This window comes from Halictus rubicundus, chromosome 6, assembly GCF_050948215.1.
Source record: "Halictus rubicundus isolate RS-2024b chromosome 6, iyHalRubi1_principal, whole genome shotgun sequence".
Lineage (NCBI taxonomy): Eukaryota > Metazoa > Arthropoda > Insecta > Hymenoptera > Halictidae > Halictus > Halictus rubicundus.
Window position 1 is genome coordinate 6,418,055 of NC_135154.1, and position 20,569 is coordinate 6,438,623.

At 34.2% G+C, this 20,569-nt stretch overlaps 5 protein-coding genes across 9 annotated transcripts; 2 read left to right on the forward strand and 3 right to left on the reverse strand.

Moving 5' to 3' along the window:
• Positions 1-164: 164 nt before the first annotated feature.
• Eloa (transcription elongation factor elongin A) lies at positions 165-7,327 on the reverse strand. Of its 2 annotated transcripts, XM_076789646.1 has the most exons (10): positions 6,878-7,327; positions 6,222-6,490; positions 5,131-6,062; positions 4,578-4,840; positions 4,306-4,475; positions 4,150-4,241; positions 3,720-3,919; positions 3,282-3,561; positions 2,879-2,979; positions 165-2,604 (listed from the first exon to the last, which is right to left on the reverse strand). In XM_076789646.1, exons 1-9 carry the CDS (start codon positions 6,944-6,946, stop codon positions 2,900-2,902), a joined length of 2,355 nt encoding a protein of 784 aa, XP_076645761.1. In that variant the 5' UTR covers positions 6,947-7,327; the 3' UTR covers positions 165-2,604; positions 2,879-2,899. The 2 variants fall into 2 exon arrangements, with proteins under 2 accessions (XP_076645761.1, XP_076645760.1); XM_076789645.1 differs by having other exon boundaries at positions 165-2,979; positions 6,878-7,326.
• A 700-nt stretch (positions 7,328-8,027) lies between these two features.
• On the reverse strand, positions 8,028-11,678 carry Mcm7 (minichromosome maintenance 7). The gene is made up of 10 exons (XM_076789265.1): positions 11,377-11,678; positions 11,063-11,271; positions 10,809-10,972; positions 10,517-10,697; positions 10,316-10,453; positions 10,057-10,242; positions 9,759-9,972; positions 9,199-9,676; positions 8,751-8,902; positions 8,028-8,674 (listed from the first exon to the last, which is right to left on the reverse strand). The coding sequence occupies exons 1-10, from the start codon at positions 11,414-11,416 to the stop codon at positions 8,259-8,261; spliced, it is 2,178 nt and encodes a 725-aa protein (XP_076645380.1). The 5' UTR covers positions 11,417-11,678; the 3' UTR covers positions 8,028-8,258.
• A 763-nt stretch (positions 11,679-12,441) lies between these two features.
• On the forward strand, positions 12,442-13,457 carry Cbp20 (cap binding protein 20). Its single transcript, XM_076789660.1, has 3 exons — positions 12,442-12,657; positions 12,818-13,138; positions 13,205-13,457. The coding sequence occupies exons 1-3, from the start codon at positions 12,457-12,459 to the stop codon at positions 13,307-13,309; spliced, it is 627 nt and encodes a 208-aa protein (XP_076645775.1). The 5' UTR covers positions 12,442-12,456; the 3' UTR covers positions 13,310-13,457.
• Positions 13,458-13,583: 126 nt separating this feature from the next.
• On the reverse strand, positions 13,584-17,771 carry LOC143355126 (ras-like GTP-binding protein RhoL). Of its 4 annotated transcripts, none has more exons than XM_076789661.1 (6): positions 17,593-17,771; positions 15,087-15,271; positions 14,513-14,642; positions 14,278-14,392; positions 14,084-14,201; positions 13,584-13,970 (listed from the first exon to the last, which is right to left on the reverse strand). In XM_076789661.1, exons 2-6 carry the CDS (start codon positions 15,103-15,105, stop codon positions 13,771-13,773), a joined length of 582 nt encoding a protein of 193 aa, XP_076645776.1. In that variant the 5' UTR covers positions 15,106-15,271; positions 17,593-17,771; the 3' UTR covers positions 13,584-13,770. The 4 variants fall into 4 exon arrangements, with proteins under 4 accessions (XP_076645776.1, XP_076645777.1, XP_076645779.1 ...); XM_076789662.1 differs by having other exon boundaries at positions 17,470-17,603; XM_076789664.1 differs by lacking the exon at positions 17,593-17,771 and adding an exon at positions 15,795-15,922.
• Positions 17,772-19,034: 1,263 nt separating this feature from the next.
• On the forward strand, positions 19,035-20,366 carry LOC143355124 (uncharacterized). The gene is made up of 5 exons (XM_076789659.1): positions 19,035-19,388; positions 19,451-19,677; positions 19,806-19,869; positions 19,963-20,147; positions 20,229-20,366. The coding sequence occupies exons 1-5, from the start codon at positions 19,311-19,313 to the stop codon at positions 20,344-20,346; spliced, it is 672 nt and encodes a 223-aa protein (XP_076645774.1). The 5' UTR covers positions 19,035-19,310; the 3' UTR covers positions 20,347-20,366.
• Positions 20,367-20,569: the final 203 nt, after the last annotated feature.

Sequence of the window (20,569 nt, forward strand, 5' to 3'; positions counted from 1 at the left end):
TACGTACAATTATCAAAATATTTACTGTACTACAATTATTTAGCAAAAACACGTTTATTTATTTGTTATGTACTATGTATATACAGATTTTTCAATCAAATGTTCTAAATGAACCTGTGATGAAGGTAGTATATAGATATAGGCAATATAATATTTAATTTATTCATTTTGTTTTACAGACGAAAATCATATATATGAAAATGAGGCAGGTACAAAAATCAATATGACCTCTTGAAATCAGATAAATACTTTTAAAACAGAAATAATAAGGATTGCGGAAACGGTCATTTTCAGGGATTTTCACATTGACCTATATTGTAACTATGTATGTATATGAAATTAATTCAATATGTAATTATTCTTTAACCTTACATGCATTAGTTAAAATAATTATTTCGTTTGTAAAGGAAAATTAATAAAATCGTAAACAGGTTTTTTTCGCAGCAACTAATATAGAGTGATATTCAATTGTCTAGTTTTCACTTGCTTTTTTAATTTTTTTTTAATTACATTATGCTTATGTTTCTTTCGCTGTTACCTTATTATTAGACTGCAGATGTTCATGCACTTACTGCATCTATCAACCGGTAAAACACAGTACAATAATCTTTTTAACAACATTTAACATTCTGTATATTATGAACACAATAAAACTTTTCATACAAAAAAGAAAATGCTGCCTAAGTTTTATTATCATAAATTAATGACCAAAATAGGGCGGTTGCATAAACATCCACAGTTTATTACATACAACAAATATAAAACTATTTGTGACACTTTGTTTATCGTTTTCAATTGTTTTATGTTCTAAGAATGTATCCAAATTCGTTTTGTATTAAATAGACCAGGGAACCATATTCGTTCCATTTGTAAAATGGAATTTTTAAAATTCAATATCTATAAATCTATGATTATACAATAAATAAGACAGCATTGTACGAGACAAAATTAATATCGCTATAACATATTGTGTATGTATGTACATATTATTATGGGTATGCTGTAATTTAAGAAATACAATTTTTTCTATATATATCAGCATCAAATACACACAATTTGATGCATTTATTAAATTAGAATAATCTTATTGTATTTTCCAAATATACTATCCGGACCAAAATACATTTCGAATAATCATATAACATGTTGACTGAAACATACACCATTGGCGGTCATTATTAAATTTCTAAATATTTCGGTGAATATGAAGGTGAAGAAAAATATCACACTCAAATACATTTATTATTATTCAAAATAGAAAAAAGTGTCAGAGTATCATTTTAAAATGATTTACTTTTGTATAATAATATTATTCGATATTGTCAATATGTCTGAAAATATTTATTTTCAATGTGTTTCACTCAACGCAGTATTGTTTTTAAAAATAAAAACAAACATTCAACCGCCAATAGTACATGTGGTACACAATAAGACCCTTCTCATGTGGTCTCAATGCTGATAATCATACTAAAAGTTACACAAAAGTTTCGTTTGGCAGTCAGCATGTTAACTCATATATGCATAATAATTAAAGATGACAGGTAACTTATTTCCAATACGGAATATCTAAAAGATCAATGTTCTACATTAATTACATAGAATTCCATTAGAATGTTCGCTTAAGTTATATATATATATATCACGAATAAAAATAAAATTAATTTTACACAATCGTTTAATTATAACCTGCTAATCAAAGAAAATTTTACAAAAATATTAATATGCAATATTTAATTTTATTTCTATTATCATATATGTCTACCTGTATTTTTAAACAATTTTGTGATCTTAAATTCTCTGATCTGCCACATTTCTGAGTAATCATTTCAAAACTTTGAATGCAGCTTATGTCTAGTTACTAAAATAATTTAAATATAATTTTCTAAATGTTTTTAGTTCTAGTTGATCTTTATTACAATTAGGAAATAAAAATCCATTATACTTATTACATACATAATTGCATGCTTCATTAGTATATACTCCAACTTTACATAGGTCTGTGATGCTCAATATAAAGAATGATTTACATTCATTATTTCCTGCCTATAGTATGTTTATTCTTTTATGCTCACTTTCTTATATTTCTCAATAAAAAAATATTTACAATTGTAATGTTATGAAATTAACAGAACACGGCAATACATAGGGCATAGTTAACATACACATAACTTTAAATTACGTTTGAATAGATACTTTTTATGTTGATAGATATTAACGAACAAAATAAAGTGGAGCACAGTGAACAAGTTGATTTTATAATCTGCCCTATTTTAATTATGTTCTTTATTTGTGCATTCAAATTATTAAATTTATGATGCCTTTTTTTAATGTATCATAAAGTAATTGTTTGCATGTTTTAAAAAATTCTTTAAACTTCTGCATAAATTAAAAGATTTAGAGAATGAAGATATTATGTAACATATTATTTGTGGTATGAAGAATTCTTTTGTAATACCCCTTACTTCACTTTATTCTATCACAGAATTAAGAAATTTCAGATGTTAAAAAGTAACTTTAAACTGAATGTATTTAAAGCATCATATCTCTAACAAACATGTTCATCCTCCAAACCCTTCAAGCATCAGAAAACTTTGGCTTCCATTCCTATACAATCAATGAACCTGATTATAATAGATTTAAAAGCACTGCACAGTTATTCTCATATACATATTCTGTCATTACACGGTCAGATTCGTAAACTCTTAAAATGCCTAATATAATAAGTGTATTCTTTAACATATTTTTGTTCTGAATACACTCTTTTGTTAATTGATGAAATAAGCAAGAATAGAAACTGATATGACTGATGTTATTATAATACATTTACATAAACGCAAAATGCATTATAAAGTGATGCATAATTTAATTAAGTAATTACCTTTATAAAAAATTGTATGAACTACCGCTTATAACGTCCTTTTATTAATTGTAGAGCTTTCGCCATCAGAGGTGCTTTTGTTTTCTTCATAGTACTGGTCGCTAATGAAACGAATAAAAATATTTAGTAGAAATATACTTCCCCATTTACAAATTTCATAAAATGTCATCTCAAATAATGTTTAACGCAAATTTATTGCTTAAAAGTGTAGAACTAATATATAGCACAATAACGACACATATATTGAAATATTGTACACAGACTTCTTGCCTAACCCCCATTAAAATGGATAGATTGTATTTAGTAAGGATAAATTTTTTCATTTAGACCCATATGGACGTGTATAGAACGTATTGAATTAATATTTAAATTCTTGGAATTTATCACATAAAAAAATACTTACATGTTTTAACACGAGCCATGGGTGGTGGTGGAACAGATATATTTGTTGCAGCTGTAGGACCTCCGCCACTAATTAATTTGTTTTTTAAACTAGATGTAGAGCTAGGTAGAGAATTTGCAGTCCCATATTTAGCTTGTTTTTTCAGAACATTCCTAGGCGGCTTAACAATATTATCCACATATGCAAGCTTTGTAGATCTTACAGGGACAGATTTGTCGATTGATTGTTTTATATTAGCTGTAAGCGTCTTCAGCTTTGCTTCTCTTTCGTCTAAACAGCGCTAATATATCAAAAAGATTAAAGATTTCATAATTAACATAAGATGTTTATAATACAAATTACATGCTATTAATATGTAAAAGTTTTATATGATAAACATTTATATTACGATTCAAACGAGAACAAAAAACATTAAAAATTATACTGAAAAATATATACCATGTACATCTCACGCCATGTTTCCATTTCTTCCCTTTGTTTGTTTCTAAATTGACGATTACAATGAAACTCCCACAAACGATCAGTATCTTCAATTAAGTAAGGATTATAATGTTCTAACGTAAATAACTGGTCTGCTGTGGCACGTTCTAAGACAGGTTTTATGATGTCAAAAGGCACTCCGCCAGTAAATTCAAGTGCTGTACATAACAAAAAAGATATCAAACATATTTATTATGACACAATTTCCAGGGTGCTGTGTACTATTTAAATTGAAGATATGTTTAACAGTTTTGAAGCTAGGTAAGGAATCATTACATCATAACACAAGCTGTAACAACACCCTAAATATGTATATTTTATATATAAGCTAAAATATAAACAAATTTAAAAACCTATCTCTCTATCTTTACATTTGTATGTTACTTACCATCGATATTTTCTATTAGTATTTGTGTGCATATTTCAAATAGAGTTGGTACAGACGCATAACCGGATTTATTTCCTGAATATACTTTTGTCCTAAAAAAATTTTAAATTAACATGTTATCTTGTATGCCCATTTTTCAGATTATTAAAACATTACCTTTGATTTTTAACATATATCACATCTGTAAGTGATTTATCTTCCTCTCTACGATTAACAGGATTAACATATGGGAGTGGTTTATAATTTGGACTAATTTCAGGCAGTGTAGATGCCAAATCTACACTCAATGGTTCTAGTTTTACACTTGATAATAAAAGAGAGGGTGGCTGTAATAGAAGATATTTTTAATGTATACAAATTTTTGATATTATTAATTGTGTGTAATTTTGTTACAACATAATAATCTAATAGATTTATAGTTATATTACTTGTAGAGGATCATTGATCGGTGATTCATTTTTTGGTACTGGTACTGGTACTGGTACTGGTGCTGATGCTGGTGCTGGTGCTGGTACTGGTGCTGATGCTGGTGCTGGTGCTGGTGCTGGTGCTGGTACTGGCTTCTTAGAAGGCGTAGTTGATGGTTCTACTTTTGCTGTCTTCGTAGAACTTGTGCTCGCAGAATTGTTCATACGTTTCCTAGATGGCTGAGTCATTGTGCACATACCAAGTGCCTCAGCAAAACTAGCACCTAGATGTAAAAACAGAAAATATTAATTATTATATTAAGATCTACTTAAAAATTTGTAAGATATGAAAATGTGTAAGCACACCTAAATTTTCTAACTGCATATAAGGGATTATTGTATTAAGACATCACTTTTATAAAAAACTAGGCTAATATTTTATTTGAAAAGTTATTGTAATCATGTAACCATACAATAAATGAAATTTATTTAACATTTGTTTAATAGAAAAAACAAATAATCACATATATTCATCATTATCATCAAAATAAGGTGTATGTATTTATAAACTAACCCGAATTACAATCTATCCCTTCATCTCCATTAATTTCTTGCTTAATTTTAACTAATTCTTTGGGTTCTTTTGACCCTTGCTTGGCATGCTTTAAATCTTTATTTTTGCTGTCATGTTTGCTTTTTTCTTCTTTGTGATCCTTTCTCTTACTTCTATCTTTACTTTTATCACAATTCTTATCACTAGAGGAACTATTACGATGCTTCGACTCTGAAAAGTCTTTATTGGAATGATGACCATCAACCTTTTTGGACTCATCTTTATTATAACTTGTTTGATTTTCACTTTTGTATTTACTTTTTTCTCCATTATCTTTTAACTTGGTATTTGTTGAATCGCTCCTATGTTTACTGGAGCTTCCCTTCAATTTTTCTTGTGAATCTTTCTTCTCATACTTATTCTCATTTTTATTTATACCATCTTTATCCTTAGGCTCTTCTTTTATTTTAATTGTACTAGATGTGTTAGTACTATTATGCTTTTCTGAAGTAGACGATACATAAAGTTTACCTTCATCGTTTTCACTTTCTGAATATTTTCTTCGTTTGCTTTCCTTCTTTACATTATTGAAACTTTCACTTTTCCGTTTCCTATAATTTTCTTCATTACCTTTATCCAAACTATTGCTGTCAGAAGATTTACTAGAATATTTTTCCGTGTTTTTCTTAGAGGCACTTTTGTAATCTTTCAGAGGTTCTTTTTCAATTCTAGACTGATGTTTATGACTGTGTTTATCTTTGTCATACTTTTTTTGCTTCTCCGATTCACTACTAGAACTTTTACTAGCATCACTATTACGTTTTGAGTGAATCCTGTCTGATTTTGGTTTTGATTCTTGTTTAGATATATATTTGCTATGAGATGTATTTAATGTTTCATTCTTTTCTATTTTATGGCTATGCAAATGCTTTCCACTTTCTTCACTTCTGTGTCTGAAAAATCATTATATGAATGGAATTTTAATTATTCTAAATGTAATTCTTATTTTAACATGGATATTATTTCTTTAATAGTAAAACACTTATGATTGTATTATTTATAATGTCAATAAAATATGGATAATACAATAAGAAATAATAATTCCTTTATACCTTATGCAATTTTCTTCAGACTGTGGAGATTCATGACTGTCACTATAACTTTCAGGGGCATCTGGAACACATGCTTCATCCTCATCTTCTCCTTCACTAGTTTCTTCGCTAGCTACCATTGTCTTCCACTTTGCAACAAGTGCTTTAGCAGCATCTCCTACTCCATTCTCATATTTCCTCAATGCGTTTACTGTTCGTCCAACACCAGTTTCCTGAAGATGTTGCACAGTCACTGGCAAATTGGATAGTTTTGAAATGCAATGCAGCATCTGTAACATAATAAAAAAAAGCAATATATTTGCATCACTATATTCATTCAACAGTAGTGTACATACATTCAACTGCCATAAATGTTAAGCATTAAGACAAAAATGGAAAAATAAATATATAAAAAATTTAATTGAAGCATGAAAAATTATTTGTCTCAATCTTATCTTGACAAATATAGTCAAATGAAATTAAAAAGAGATATGTTTAATAATGTTTTAAAACTGTATACGCACTAAATTTCTAACAATACTATATCTGATTTAAATACAATAGCGATTACATTTAAGCATTGTTAGGTTATCCTCAAACGACAAAGGTATACTTATATTATTTTCAGCAACGCTAGAAATACAAAAAGTCATGGAAATTAGTGCCACAATACATACTCTATCACCATTGTCATCGCATTTTTCAATATTTCGCTGATAATGCTTAATTTTGTCTACAACAGACATTATTGCGGTTGCCAGCTGCTCACTGCTGTTGTCCCGTATTTATGAACAGATGGATGCGCAACGAATTAAAAAAAGTAGTTTCAATTGTAACAAAAATTTACTTTTATTAAACACACGATAAATATTATCAACTGGTTTACACCCATAATCAGACCAGAAAGTGTTTTTATATTATTTTATATGATATGAAATAAAAAAGATCTATGACCATTTTTAATAATTGAATACTATACATAAAACACCACCTTCAAATTACATATATTTTATATGTAGAAGCAATGGTATTCATGTAAAAGCGTTATAAAACTGTAGAGAAAGCAATGATATGATTTACAGTGTCCAAGAGTAAATACTATTATCAACTGAAATTAAAATATGGTAGAAGCACTGTCAAGAAGGTAACTATATATCTAGATATTTCTAGTAATATTCGCTATTAACTAGATACAGAGAGGAAATGAGAGTGCTCACGCCCGGGATTTTAGTGTCCCCGGTATAGTACTGCCCCCTAGTCTAATTTTTAGCCTGGACCAGAACCTGCATCGTTTTTTTAGCCTAGACCAGAACCTGCATCATCTTACCTGCATCATTAGCAGCGGATTCCAAATAATGCCAGAATGGATGCTACTTCTATGTTAAAAGAGGCTCTGATCCATCCTAAAAGATGATGCAGGTTCTAATACAGGCTAAAAAGATGATGCAGGTTCTGGTCCAGGCTAAAAAGATGATGCAGGTTCTGTTCCTAGCTAAGAAGGTGATGCAAGAAAAGTGGGGACATTAAAACCCCGAGCATGAGCACTCTCATTTCCTCTCTGCTCTCTGCTGTTACGTAGCCATGTGGTCGGTTTTAGGGATTTTAGCAGGCTCGAGTGCAAGTTCGGGTGAAAATGAACTATTGACAAAAATATAACTTGATAATAAATATAGACTTTATTATCTGATCTTTTAGATGTGGACTCTATGCTTCCGGAATAAAATCTGCCTCGTCGTGGAGTTTAAATCTTCTTTCAACTTCTTCATTCCCGTCTCCCTTTCCTTAACCAATAAAACAATCGGGATCTAATGATAACACACAGTAAAACAATCGAACTTCGAACTTATCAGCTCTCTGTGTCAATGATTTTTTTCATATTTTATAAGAACCTTAGGATCTTTAGGGGTCATGTCATGTAAATATCAAACGAAATATTAGTAATAAAGTAAGAAATTTATTCGTTCAAATAGATAAAAAAATGTGTGAATATTTTTAGAAGTTGTATAAAAAATATTTTGTATTCCGTCAAGTTAAATATACAGTCATTAGGATAAATAATTAAATAAATGTAATTTGAGTTCTTGTTTGATTCACTTGCCACACATTCAACGCCTCATATTCTTCGATACAGTCATTGACTTGATCAGGCTTAAATCCTTTGTTTGTACACCGTTCCAAAATATGTGATACTTTAACAGTCTTTTTATCACTAGCTAATTCCCTAATGAGATGGAAGATTCGATTCATTGGATTCTGGTGCGTGTTTGTTGACAATGTTTCGGAATAGTTAATAGAATGTTTCGACATCTCGATCAATCTATTCGCCTCTACTATATCCGCTTTGTCAACAACATTTGTTAATCTCAAACGCGCTAATGCAGTAGACAGACGCAATAAAGCCAGTAAATTACGTGCAGAGGTAAATGTATTGTCCTGACCATTACGAGCAGCCCTTCTCATCTCCACATAAGATTCTAAAAATGATATTATAATGACATTATAATGCAAACAAAATGGTTTAATTTCACAAAAATTCAATAACGGTCTTACCAACTATGTACTCTGTTAAATCTTCGGGAATAACAGGTTGCTTCGTTTTACATAAAGTGATGTACTTTCTAATTAAATTCATATCAAATGCTTGTGACTCCATAGGAGGTTGAATACAATGCTGATGAACATAAGTTATATGTTGAGCCAGTCTGAAAACAAATCACTGTATTATATGGAAATACATACACTAGCTGTTTCTAATTGAAGCAAACAAACTTTCCAGTTCACTTTTTAAAGTAATGAATATAATTAGTTCAATATGAAACGTTTTGTTATAATATTTTAAGGAAGTGCTATTAAATGAACGCTTATACACAGTACAAGCTAATAGTAAAATTGAACCATTTAACTTTAGTATGCCACGTATGTGTCAATATGAACATATATATATATATATATATATATATATATATATATATATATATATATATCTATATATACTAACTTTAAATCGTTGCTACGATCCGCTCGATCCTGAATTAACCACAACAGATCAAACCGAGATAGTAAGGCAGCAGGTAACTGGATATTTTGTTCAACTGTTCTCTTTGGATTATATCTGCCGTATGCGGGATTTGCCGCAGCTAGTATAGAAACTCTTGCATTTAAACGAGCTGTAATTCCTGCTTTTGCAATAGATATTGTTTGTTGTTCCATCACTTCATGAATAGCTGTACGATCTGCATCTGCCATTTTATCAAATTCATCAATACAACAAACACCTTCGTCAGCTAATACCAATGCTCCTCCTTCAAGCATCATTTGACCAGTCAAAGGATCTTTCATAACAGAAGCAGTTAAACCAACTCCTGAAGAACCCCTGCCAGTTGTATATTGAGATCGAGGCGCCAACCTTGTTATAAATGAAAGTAGCTGAGATTTGGCAACTCCTGGATCACCCATTAAACAAATATTGATATTTCCTGTAAAATAACAAGTACATTGAAAAACAGAATATAAAGGAAATACTAGTAAAACATTAATCAGAAATGTATTTAAAGAAACCTCTGATTTTAATATCTTCTCGATGTTTGTCCGTTCCACCAACAAGAAGTAATAACAGTGCTTTTTTAACATCTTCAAGCCCATAAATTTCTGGAGCTATAGAACGAGCTAATTTCCCATAAAAATCGTCTTCCATCAATAAAGATAATTCTTCGTCAGTCAATTCGGCATTACTATCGTCAGCACTTTGCATATTAGTGAGACAAACTATTTTCTGAATCATAAAAGGTTTTCATATTTACTTACAAACACATAAAAAACAATGAGGAACAATATTGCTAAAATTATAAATACGTACATGTGCATCTAAATATGTTTCATTCAAAAGAGCTGCACCAATTCTAGCACTGAACCCAGATTTTATGATTGGTAGGAAAATACCTGTAATGAGTACATGGTCTCCGGGTAAACACTTTCTCGTTCTTTCGCCTCTGCAATACACTGTTATAGTTCGTGGAATATGTCCCACAGGAACTTGATCGCTCTAAAATAATTACAGTAATAATTAGTAAATAATTAAATTATAAATAATTAGTAATAATAAGTTTCAAGTTTACATGTTCTTGTATTTTTATTTCTTGGAATTTGACAAATTTTGATCCCCTTGTTTGCATTTCTAGTATACCACCAGATTTATTTATACGACAATCATCGCTGGGACATGTGCGTAGTGGCATATATTTCAGAGATTGTACCTAAAAATGTCAGTTGTAGTAATCCTTTATCTCCTGTAACGCAAAGTATTTTTAGTTTCTTACCGGTTGGAATGTTTCCGCACCACATTGATCGCATGTATATGTAGCAACAACAAGTAAGGGCATTACATCACTAGATCTCGTTACTATACCGCGTACAGTAACCAGGCTTCCTATTTTATCTGCTTTAATATCCCTCACAGAATATGCCTTCGCTGCATCAAAATCCTTGAAATATACTTCACTAAAATGTACACGAAATAAAAAATAATGAAAATACTCATAACTACAGTAAAGGATGTATACCTATACGTATACATTAGAATAAAATAAAATTAAATATTAGTAATTATACAAGCGTCTCATAAGCTCCGGTGCATATTTATTTCTTGCATCACGTTGTTCACCAAGATGTTTATTACGATTTTCCATCAGCAGTCTATGTTCAATATATACATCTAAAGCATCTTTTGGTGGTACAGACTTTGTTTTAAAATCAGGTAACATTTCTTGAATGAGCTATGTACATATAACAACATATTTTTAAAGGTACAGTTTTATATTTAAATGCATAAAATATTTTTATAAGATATATATACATATACTCACATCCAAAAGTAAATTTACATATCTTCTAGTGTTACTTGCTATAGATTCTGCTAATTCATCATCAAACTCATGAACATCATCTAATTCTATTGTAAGCTCTACTTGTTCACGATGAGCTATATTAGTAAGTTGCTGTTTATATTTGAATGATTTTTCACCAGTTGTGTTATCCATTACAACATACTCCGTCAAAAAAGTTTTTAGCTGCTCTATTATAACGAAGAAATACTAAGTAATACATCATAAACATTTAAACCTTAATCAAAGTATTAGCAATTGAAATTCTAAATATTATAATATGGAATAATACTCACCTCTAACTTTATCATAATCCTTAGATATTTTTGGTGCCATGTTTAGAAATTTATATTTAGGAGTATTCTAAAATCGAATTGTTTATTCTTCTCTTTTAACGAAATCAAACCACTGCACAACAATATCAAACAACTACCATATCGTATCATACGACGGTTATAATATACTTCTTGCCAAGTTCACCGTCTCGATGTGTTCTTCCCGCCTAAACCGAAACGGAAGTTTATAACGTGACATATCGATATATACATAAATCGATATGTATATGTAGCTTAAAATTTTAAAAAAGGAATTGTATCGTAATTATAATTAAATACATTGCAAAATTGTATCATCTCCAATGTATGACAATGTCTAAAGTATAATCAAATAGGAACTTTAATGATAGTAACAGAGAGGATACGAGAGTGCTCATATCCTCTCTCATTCACTCATAAGTTGCCCAGGTTCTGTTCCATGCTAAAAGTTGCTCAGGTTCTGTTCCATGCTAAAAGTTGCCCAGGTTCTGTTCCATGCTAAAAATCAGAGTAGGGGGCAGCACTGTATCGGAAACGCCGAAACCCCGGGCGTACTCTCATATCATATCTGATAGCAGAGATTTCCTCTCTGCTGATAGTAAATTCCCAGTCGGCCAAACCAGGATAGCGCTGTAGAAGGGGAAACTAGAGTAGGGGAACAAGTCTTCATCTGGCGAAACTGTACATATATGTATAGATACCGTTACTTCTCCCTTCTACTAGTACTATCACAGACGAGGTATAGGATCCTTATATCTCGTCTGTGGTACTATATACTCCCCTCTACGTAGTACCTGGTAGTACCTACGTTTACGTCCAATGATGAGACATTGGACAAGATTTTTCGCGCATGCGCGTCTAGTACAGTAACGTATCTATGTTGTGGAGAAAGTAGTGGGTGCTATTATTGGCGGGAAAGCACCGGAAGAGTCGAGGATGAGAAGACGAGACAAACGTGCTATGCATTTTTGGTAAGTTATTAGTAATATTTGATTGACATACGCATGTTGTACATTCCTTTTTCAAAATCAAGTCCTAACAAATTTTGTGAAATTATACGGAATGGCCGAGGAACCCCATTTTACCCAAACTTTTACTTTACTGATGCTAAATTCGTCGCGCATGCGCGAGAAAACCCATCCAATATCTCATCAGTGGCTGGCTACGTCACATTACACGCGACCGGCCATTTTTCTCCTGTATCTGGCAACTATGACTTCACCTTCCGTCGAATTGAGTTCGTATCGTGATCAACATTTTAAGGTTTGTTGTCCGACGCATTCGAACAACGTTTTATGTTGTGCTTCTATAATGTTATAATTGCAGTTTTGTACATTAACGAAAATTTTAGATATCGCGTACTGCTCGATCTGTAAGTCAACGTATAGTCGTTAAGTTACCAATTATCTTCTTTTTTTGTCAGGGTTCAAGAGCCGAACAAGACAGGTTATTAAAGAATTCCACCACTTTATATGTTGGAAATCTATCCTTTTATACTACGGAAGAACAAATATACGAGTTGTTTTCAAAATGCGGCGACATTAGACGAATTATAATGGGTTTAGACAAGTATAAGAAAACACCGTGCGGTTTCTGCTTCGTCGAATATTATCAAAGAGCGGACGCCGAAAGCTGTATGCGGTACATCAACGGTACACGTTTGGATGACAGAATAATTAGAACAGATTGGGACGCAGGTTTCATCGAAGGTAGACAATACGGAAGAGGGAAGACTGGTGGCCAAGTAAGTGATACTATTTTGTAGGACGCGATTACATCTTGCAAAATAATTAATGTTATATTTCCATAGGTAAGAGACGAATACAGGTCAGACTTTGATAGTGGAAGAGGCGGATTTGGTAAAATAATGCAACAGAAAGTGACGCCGATCGCCGATGGGTGTTTTGGACGATGAATTCGAGTCGTGAGCAACTTCTGGTTCAAGATTTTGTATGTGTACATAAATTACAATAGTATTTGGTCTATCGCATTTACAAATACAAATTATATAATATTTAGGCTTTGATTTTAAGAGTTGTAAATATATATGAAAGTTAAGTACATATTCGTGACACGGGTACAAATTATTTCTCACGAATTAAGGAGCTACAAGATGCTAATTCTTATTTTTATCGAATTTTAGCAAGTAATTTATTAAGACAGAATATTTCTTAAATAAATATCATTAATGAAACTAGTATCTTTTTTTTATTATTGTTCGTCGTAACATGCATCGGTAAAAATACTTAGAAAGCATAGTCTTTGGAATGGCATATACATTTCTTAGATATAAAAATGATTCTGATTCAAATATTTTGTATTATTCGCTTATTTCTATCTAATAGAAAGGTATAAATATTGCTATCGACTTTAACCTTAGACTATACAGCAAAATTTACTCGATGGTTTTTTGAGAACAGCTCTTATGGCTTCTACGAAAACTTCGTCCAAGTTTTCACGTTCCAGTGCAGAGCATTCAACGTATTTACAAGCCTTTACTTTCTTCTTCATCTTCTTGCAGTCTTTGAGAGTAATCGTGTCTACGTTCTCTGTGTTTCTAAGGTCTCCTTTAGTACCTATTGGTAATGCATTGAAAAAAGAAAAAAAACAATGAATACCTGAAATTACAGTTGCCAAAGAACTATAAAAAGTTTTTATACTTAAATAGAGAAAAATTAAACGTATTTACCGACGAGAACTACAGGCGTGTTTGGACAATGATACTTAATTTCTGGATGCCATTTGTTTGCAACGTTCTCATAGGAATTACGAGAATTTACTGAAAAGCAGATTAAGAAACAGTCGGTCTGGAAAGAAAATACTATTGGAAATCAACGTCGAAAAAATTTGAAAAGAAAAACCATCGGAGAAATGCACACTCACATTTGGATAGGACAGTGGCCTGATCCTTTCGTAATCTTCCTGACCAGAGGTATCCCATAAAGTCATATCGTATTCTTGTCCGTCTACACGTATGCTTCCTGCATAATTATCGAAGCTACAGGAAAAAGAAATGCAGATCGTAAAGTAAATTTGGTCGCCGTCGAACGTCTACCGGAATGCCTATCATCGTCATTTGTAACTAGATCTAATAGATCTGTACGAGTATGATACTTACACCGTGGGCACGTATTCCGATGGAAATTCGTTGGTGGTGTATGTAATGAGCATACATGTTTTGCCAACAGTGCCGTCGCCGATCGTCGTAACTTTGATGGGCCTGTGTCGCGAGACTGATTTATTGTTCTCTAAACAGTAGAATGTACAGTTATGTCTGTTGAGGCTTTCGGGTGTAAACCGTGTCCTAAGGGAAGAAATTTCCCAACGTTTCGCAAGCATTGTAGCTAGCTTTATCAGGGGGTCAGAAGACACTGATACTGATGAAGCTAGCTGCAATGCTTGCGAAACGTTAGGAAATTTCTTCCTTTAGGACACGGCTTACACCCGAAAGCCTCAACAGACATAACTGTATGATGCCGGGCCGTGAAAGTCTCAAATCTCTGAGTAGAAGGTAGTTTCGGTATTCGGAAATTTCTACAAACAGTTCGATTACTTATTCGGTGATCGCGTCTTGACGTATTTCTCGATCTGCGATATACGCTGCCCGTACCAATTAATTAGCAAAACGTTCCCTTATTGTTACGAGCGACGTATCATGGGTTGAATGGCACGTTTGACATTTCTATATTTACCCTCATTGTTATTACACATCGCGTACGAGAATAAGGATAGTCGAGTCGAGGCGAGGCGAGACGAGTCGAGTCGAGCCGGTTCTCTCAGCTTCCCGGTCGATTTGATGACGTCCGTTATCAGCAGTAAACGGTGCTAGTTATCTATTTGTCATCCGGCCACCTCCATTATCCGCTACATTATTCGGCTGTAGTAAAACGAAAGAGATTGATAGCGTCACGATAGCATTGGTATCGAGCAACGTCATTGATATGCGTGCATCAGACTGGCAATGAGATGCGTAGGCATTTGCCAGACGATCGCTCGACTAGAATGGAAGATGACGACGATGATAATAAGTCTTCGACGCACGCTTTAACGCCGAGACTACTAATTATTGTTTATTTAATTCTTCAATTTTGTGACTTTTCACGAGGTAACGGAGAAGGATCGTTTTTAATTGCTCGTAGTTTTAGCGTTAGTCGTAGCGTTAGCAACCATTTGAAAAACTCCAAGAAAAGAAATACAAAATACGTATATGGGGATATAAAACGCTGTTGGGCTGTGTCGCAGCAAACGAATGCTTTGTGCCTGATTCACTGTGTTCCGCGCCGAGGTAATTATTTCGTTAAAACGACGGAATTATATTTCCCAATTTGTGAAATCAACCGACCCCGCGAAACTGAGATCATCGTACTTTCCTGTGAATGACTTACGCGGCCGGCAACTACCGCTTTTCGAACGATCGGTGTCGTTTCTTCGAAGAAACGGTCAAATTGGCATGGACTGCTCATAGCGTTTCCTTCCTTCCTCTTTACTCTTTCCTCCTTCTTCCTTCTTCCTTCCTCCTTCTTCCTTCTTCCTTCCTCCTTCCTCCTTCGGTCGCACGGCTCGTAGAATAGATCGGCCGGACGCGCAATATACGACACACGAAGACCGCAGGTTCACGATGGAAGGAACACGAGAAAATGACTGCGAACTATACTCCTACGGTGGGTAGTACGGCACGCGTAGGCGTAGGTAGTGCCATCGAGGGTGTGCCATCGTTGCATTGACGACGCATCAAACAATTCTAACCACGCCCTTGCTACCGCATTCCGACCATTTTGAAGATTTTAAAAGTTCCCCGACCATTTCGTTGTAACTTCAATTTGACTTCCGCTCGGTTAACACGTCTTTTCTCAGAAAACAATCGACTTTTCTGCTGATACGTATCATTGCAGATCGTTTAGCATGCCGATAATGCGATCGCTATCCGTACAGATTAATATCACTCTGGGTAAAATTCGAATTTATCAAACTATTCGAACATTATTCTTAGAACGATCTTTATGTTCTTTATGGATTATGAAAAATACGACACTCGAGACATTATGTGTTACACATATTGTTTACTACCGTCGGTATCTATGTATGTATGTAGTATGTATCTAGCTACGTAGGTGCGGCTAAGTTCTGTGTCTATAAAAGGCGAATGGCACGTGCGTCACCCGAGGATAAACATTTGTTTCTTTGCGTTTAATTGGCACCAGGCTTTGGTCTGTCAGTCGTTTGCGTAGATGGAGATCGAGTTGGAGGGAAAAAGTGTAGTAAAATAATCACGGTAGCGTTCGTAACGGCCTTTTTTCGATGAACACGGCAACGTTTTTTTCTTGTTTTTTTTTTTTTGTTCATTTTTATAGAAATACGGTTACTACGTGTCGCGAATAAAACACTGATGACATAATCTCGAGCACGTTTGTAAACCTGTGCGGGAGGCCTTCGGCGCTACGTAATTAAAAGACGCGAAGCATCGTTTCTTCATGCGACTCGATTGTTTTACGAGACGTTACGGTTTGATTGCGTAAACAACGGACGGACGGGTTTTATTCGCGGACCAACGTACGCATATTCGAATAATTTTTCTCTGAACGACAGGATAAACGAATGTCGTGCCTGGCGGTTTGTTATCAATACCTCTTCCTGTTTTCTACAGTGTACGAGCGAACACTGGCAGGACTTACAGAACGAGAATGAGAATGGTAATGTTTTTGAATTTATTAAATAATTCGACGATGATCTCGATCCCGTTTCGAGCGGTCAGGATAGTCTACCTTACCCGTTCGCAACGACACGCGGCAATGGTAATGACGAACGGTGACCGATTTTTCGTACCGATAACGAACGATAAGATTATCGAAACGCGACGCGCGATGGCACTTTTCATTATCTGTAATTTCAATGAAACTTCGCGACGATTGCCTTCGACCGTTCAAGAAGAACCGAGAATCGCTAAAAATACCATGTACATATTCAATGTCCAAATACAAGTATCTCTTTTAACAACGCGATTTTATAAACTGTCAAGCTACTTCTATACACGGTAGTATAAAAATGTTAAATTGTTGATAAATCTTCTCCGTTTACCTTTTCCGTTGTGTCCGAATTCTTGACTCGATCCTTTATACGTGCGCAGTGTAAGCACTATATGGATACGCGCGTATAGCACTACGAGAAAACGAAAAAAGCGTAATTCGTCGGGAAACTCACCGTGAATTAGGAAAGTTTCGTCGGGAACAGCACGTGTTTCGCGTGTTTCGATAGCTGGCAGAAAAGTTTTCGTTCCGCAGACGATTTTGAACGGTCGCCGAGCTAATTGAAATTCTGTTAGATTCGTAGAGGCAACGGGAAAACGGCGAGGACGCGGTTCGAGCGACGACTGCTCCGAGACTACGAAACACCGCCGGCGCGTTTTAAACCTTCACCGAAACCTCAATTACGCTACGCTACACGCATACGCTACAATGATACTGTGCCGATGTCGATGCTGATGCCTGATGACGACCGCTACGGGCCATGAGGCCACCTGACTTTCGAATTCGATTTTGCCGCCGGAAACATGTTATGTTTTTCTTCTCTTTCGACTTGAACCTTTCGAGTTTGACAACTTTTTTCTCTCTCTCTCTCTCTCTCTATTTTTCATTTATGACGCTTGCCTAGAAGACGACGGGTTTCGACTGATTTTTGAAAATAAGATACATTCGCATTTTTCTCTGATTTCAAAGACTACATTGGCGTTCTTATCAACGACGATATCGTGACGAAACCATGTGATTCAGTGGTTTATCCCGAAATATAACTGCGGTAAGTCGATCGAATCAAGAAATTCTTAGAGCCTTCGAGTTTCGAGCATTTATTTGCAAACACAAAAAAAATGGGGTTTGTTGATTTTTATTAGTGCGATCTTCCTATATTTTCTGAAATTGTACGAAGAACGAATTATTCTGTACAAAATGTGTGCATAGACGATCCGTGGAAATCTTAAACTGGGTCCGAAGCGACCCATTGCCGGTCTCCCGCGATACTGCTGGACTAAGGAACATTTCGAATGAAGGACCAAGCATTATATTATGTATATCCCAAAGATTCGTCGCGTATAGTCCGTGACGCGCATATATTAAAATTCTAAATTACACTCGGCTCGTATTTGGAATGATAAATAGTTTCATATTTGTAAATAGCATTCTACCGATGACGCAGTTGTTTTAATCAATGACTGCCTGTTGAAACGTTCCTCGATTGTTCGACATGTTTGGAACATTCTAAATGTGTAAGGTATATTTTGTTAATGACAAATTATTATCATTTATTTATTTGTTTCGTTCGTTCTCTCTCTCTCTCTCTCTCTCTCTCTCTCTCTCTCTCTCACGTGAACGGCAATGGCGGATAGCGTTTGCAGCGCGCCTGTAAAAGACAACCAGGTGTGCACCGGTACATTTCTGTATACAGATCTGTTTGATCTTGCCAAAGTAGTACGCATAACAGAATTAGAGAAATGATTACAATATACAGGGTGTTTCATTTATCTAAAAGAGATAATTGAAGAAAACGAGATATTTGGTACCCAGGTTCTGTTCCACGCTAAAAGTTGCCCAGGTTCTGTTCCATGCTAAAAAGGCGATGTCACAAAAGTGGGAACGCTGAAACCCCGGGCGTGAGTACTCTCATTTCCTCTCTGTTACACATTTGTAGTAGGAATGGAATATGTGTACAAGATACTCGATTCTCACTAATATGCCCAGATTCATGAGTTGTCGGTAACGTCGAGTGCGATATGAAAATGGTAACGGGATTCTGGACAGTTCTGGAACGCCCCACGAACGTATGACAGAAAAATATATCGGGTGATTGGTCTATTAACGTACCTTGTTCGTGGTTCTTCGTGTTTTTTAAAAGTTTAAAGATCATAAAAGTATTTACTAATAATCATGGAATTTGGAGAAAACGGAAAACCATGCGAAGAAAACGAAACACGTGCAGATTGTCCTAACTTTTTATCGAAACAAGTACGAGTTCGACATATCCACAATGTTTTAGTTATATATGAACTTATTCTTTATATTTAAAGCTTTCCAAATGCAAAGAGTTGAACAGTACGATCAGTGAACACAAGCGAAGCCTGTATGATTTCGAATCGTCAATTTCGATGTTGCAAGTGAGCACTTCGTTGAAACAAATCAAATATAATGAATTAGAGAAACGGGAAGACCGTCTGAGACAGAAAACTATCGAAGCGGCGAAAGCAGCAGATGCGTTGGAAGAAGAATTTAAAAAATCGATATCAGAGAGAGTATGGTATAGGTGTAATTAATAATTCTCTGTTGTTGCTCTCTGTAGGAGATTAGCGGATTGCTTGTGTTTGTGCAATCATTGTTTATAAGAATTTAAGAAACTCGCGAAAATGAATGTTTGATCTTTTCTAGCCATAATTTCTGGGAAAGATTAACAAACAACGCGGAGTACTTTTTGAGTGCATATACGGAATATGTAAGTTCGGTTACACGTACTTATGTATCTTCAATGTTGCATTCGGTTCAAATCACTAATTGATAACAAATGATTTATTTTTGTGATGTACAGTCTTCCACAAAATTATTGAAGGATATCGAATGGTACAAACAAGAATTTGAAAAAATGCAACATGAATTCTCAATGCGAATTAAAGAACTAGAATGTTTGGAAGTGGAAAATGGTTTAAATAGTTCGATCTCTGACGGGCAAGCAAAAGAAAAATTGGAAATTGATGCTTTGTTGAACGATATAATGTGAGAACAATAATAAAAAAATTTCTAAATTTTTACATTGTCTTACATGTCATCTCTTTTTTGGTTAAATTTTATGTGTAGGTTAAATAATAGTAAAAATACTGACAAGAAGGTACAAAAAATTAGGATTGCGCAACAGACATCAACGGAATTGAAGGACGAGCTGAATCGGAAGAGAACCGCGCAAAAATATATTTAAAAATAAAGTCGTTCCGGTCTCTGAGTTACGACGTTAACTTTATTGTACACGCGGTAATACAACCATAGAGCGTTGTATTTCCGTTTCTTGGAAACTACTGTTATTTTCCCAAGTTGATTCAACGAAATGTATTCCCGCGTGAACTGTTGAGTTGAGTTGTGTTGAGCAGTGTTGAGCAAAGCGCCAAACGGCGACGGTCGTTAGTTAGAAAATTGAATTTATA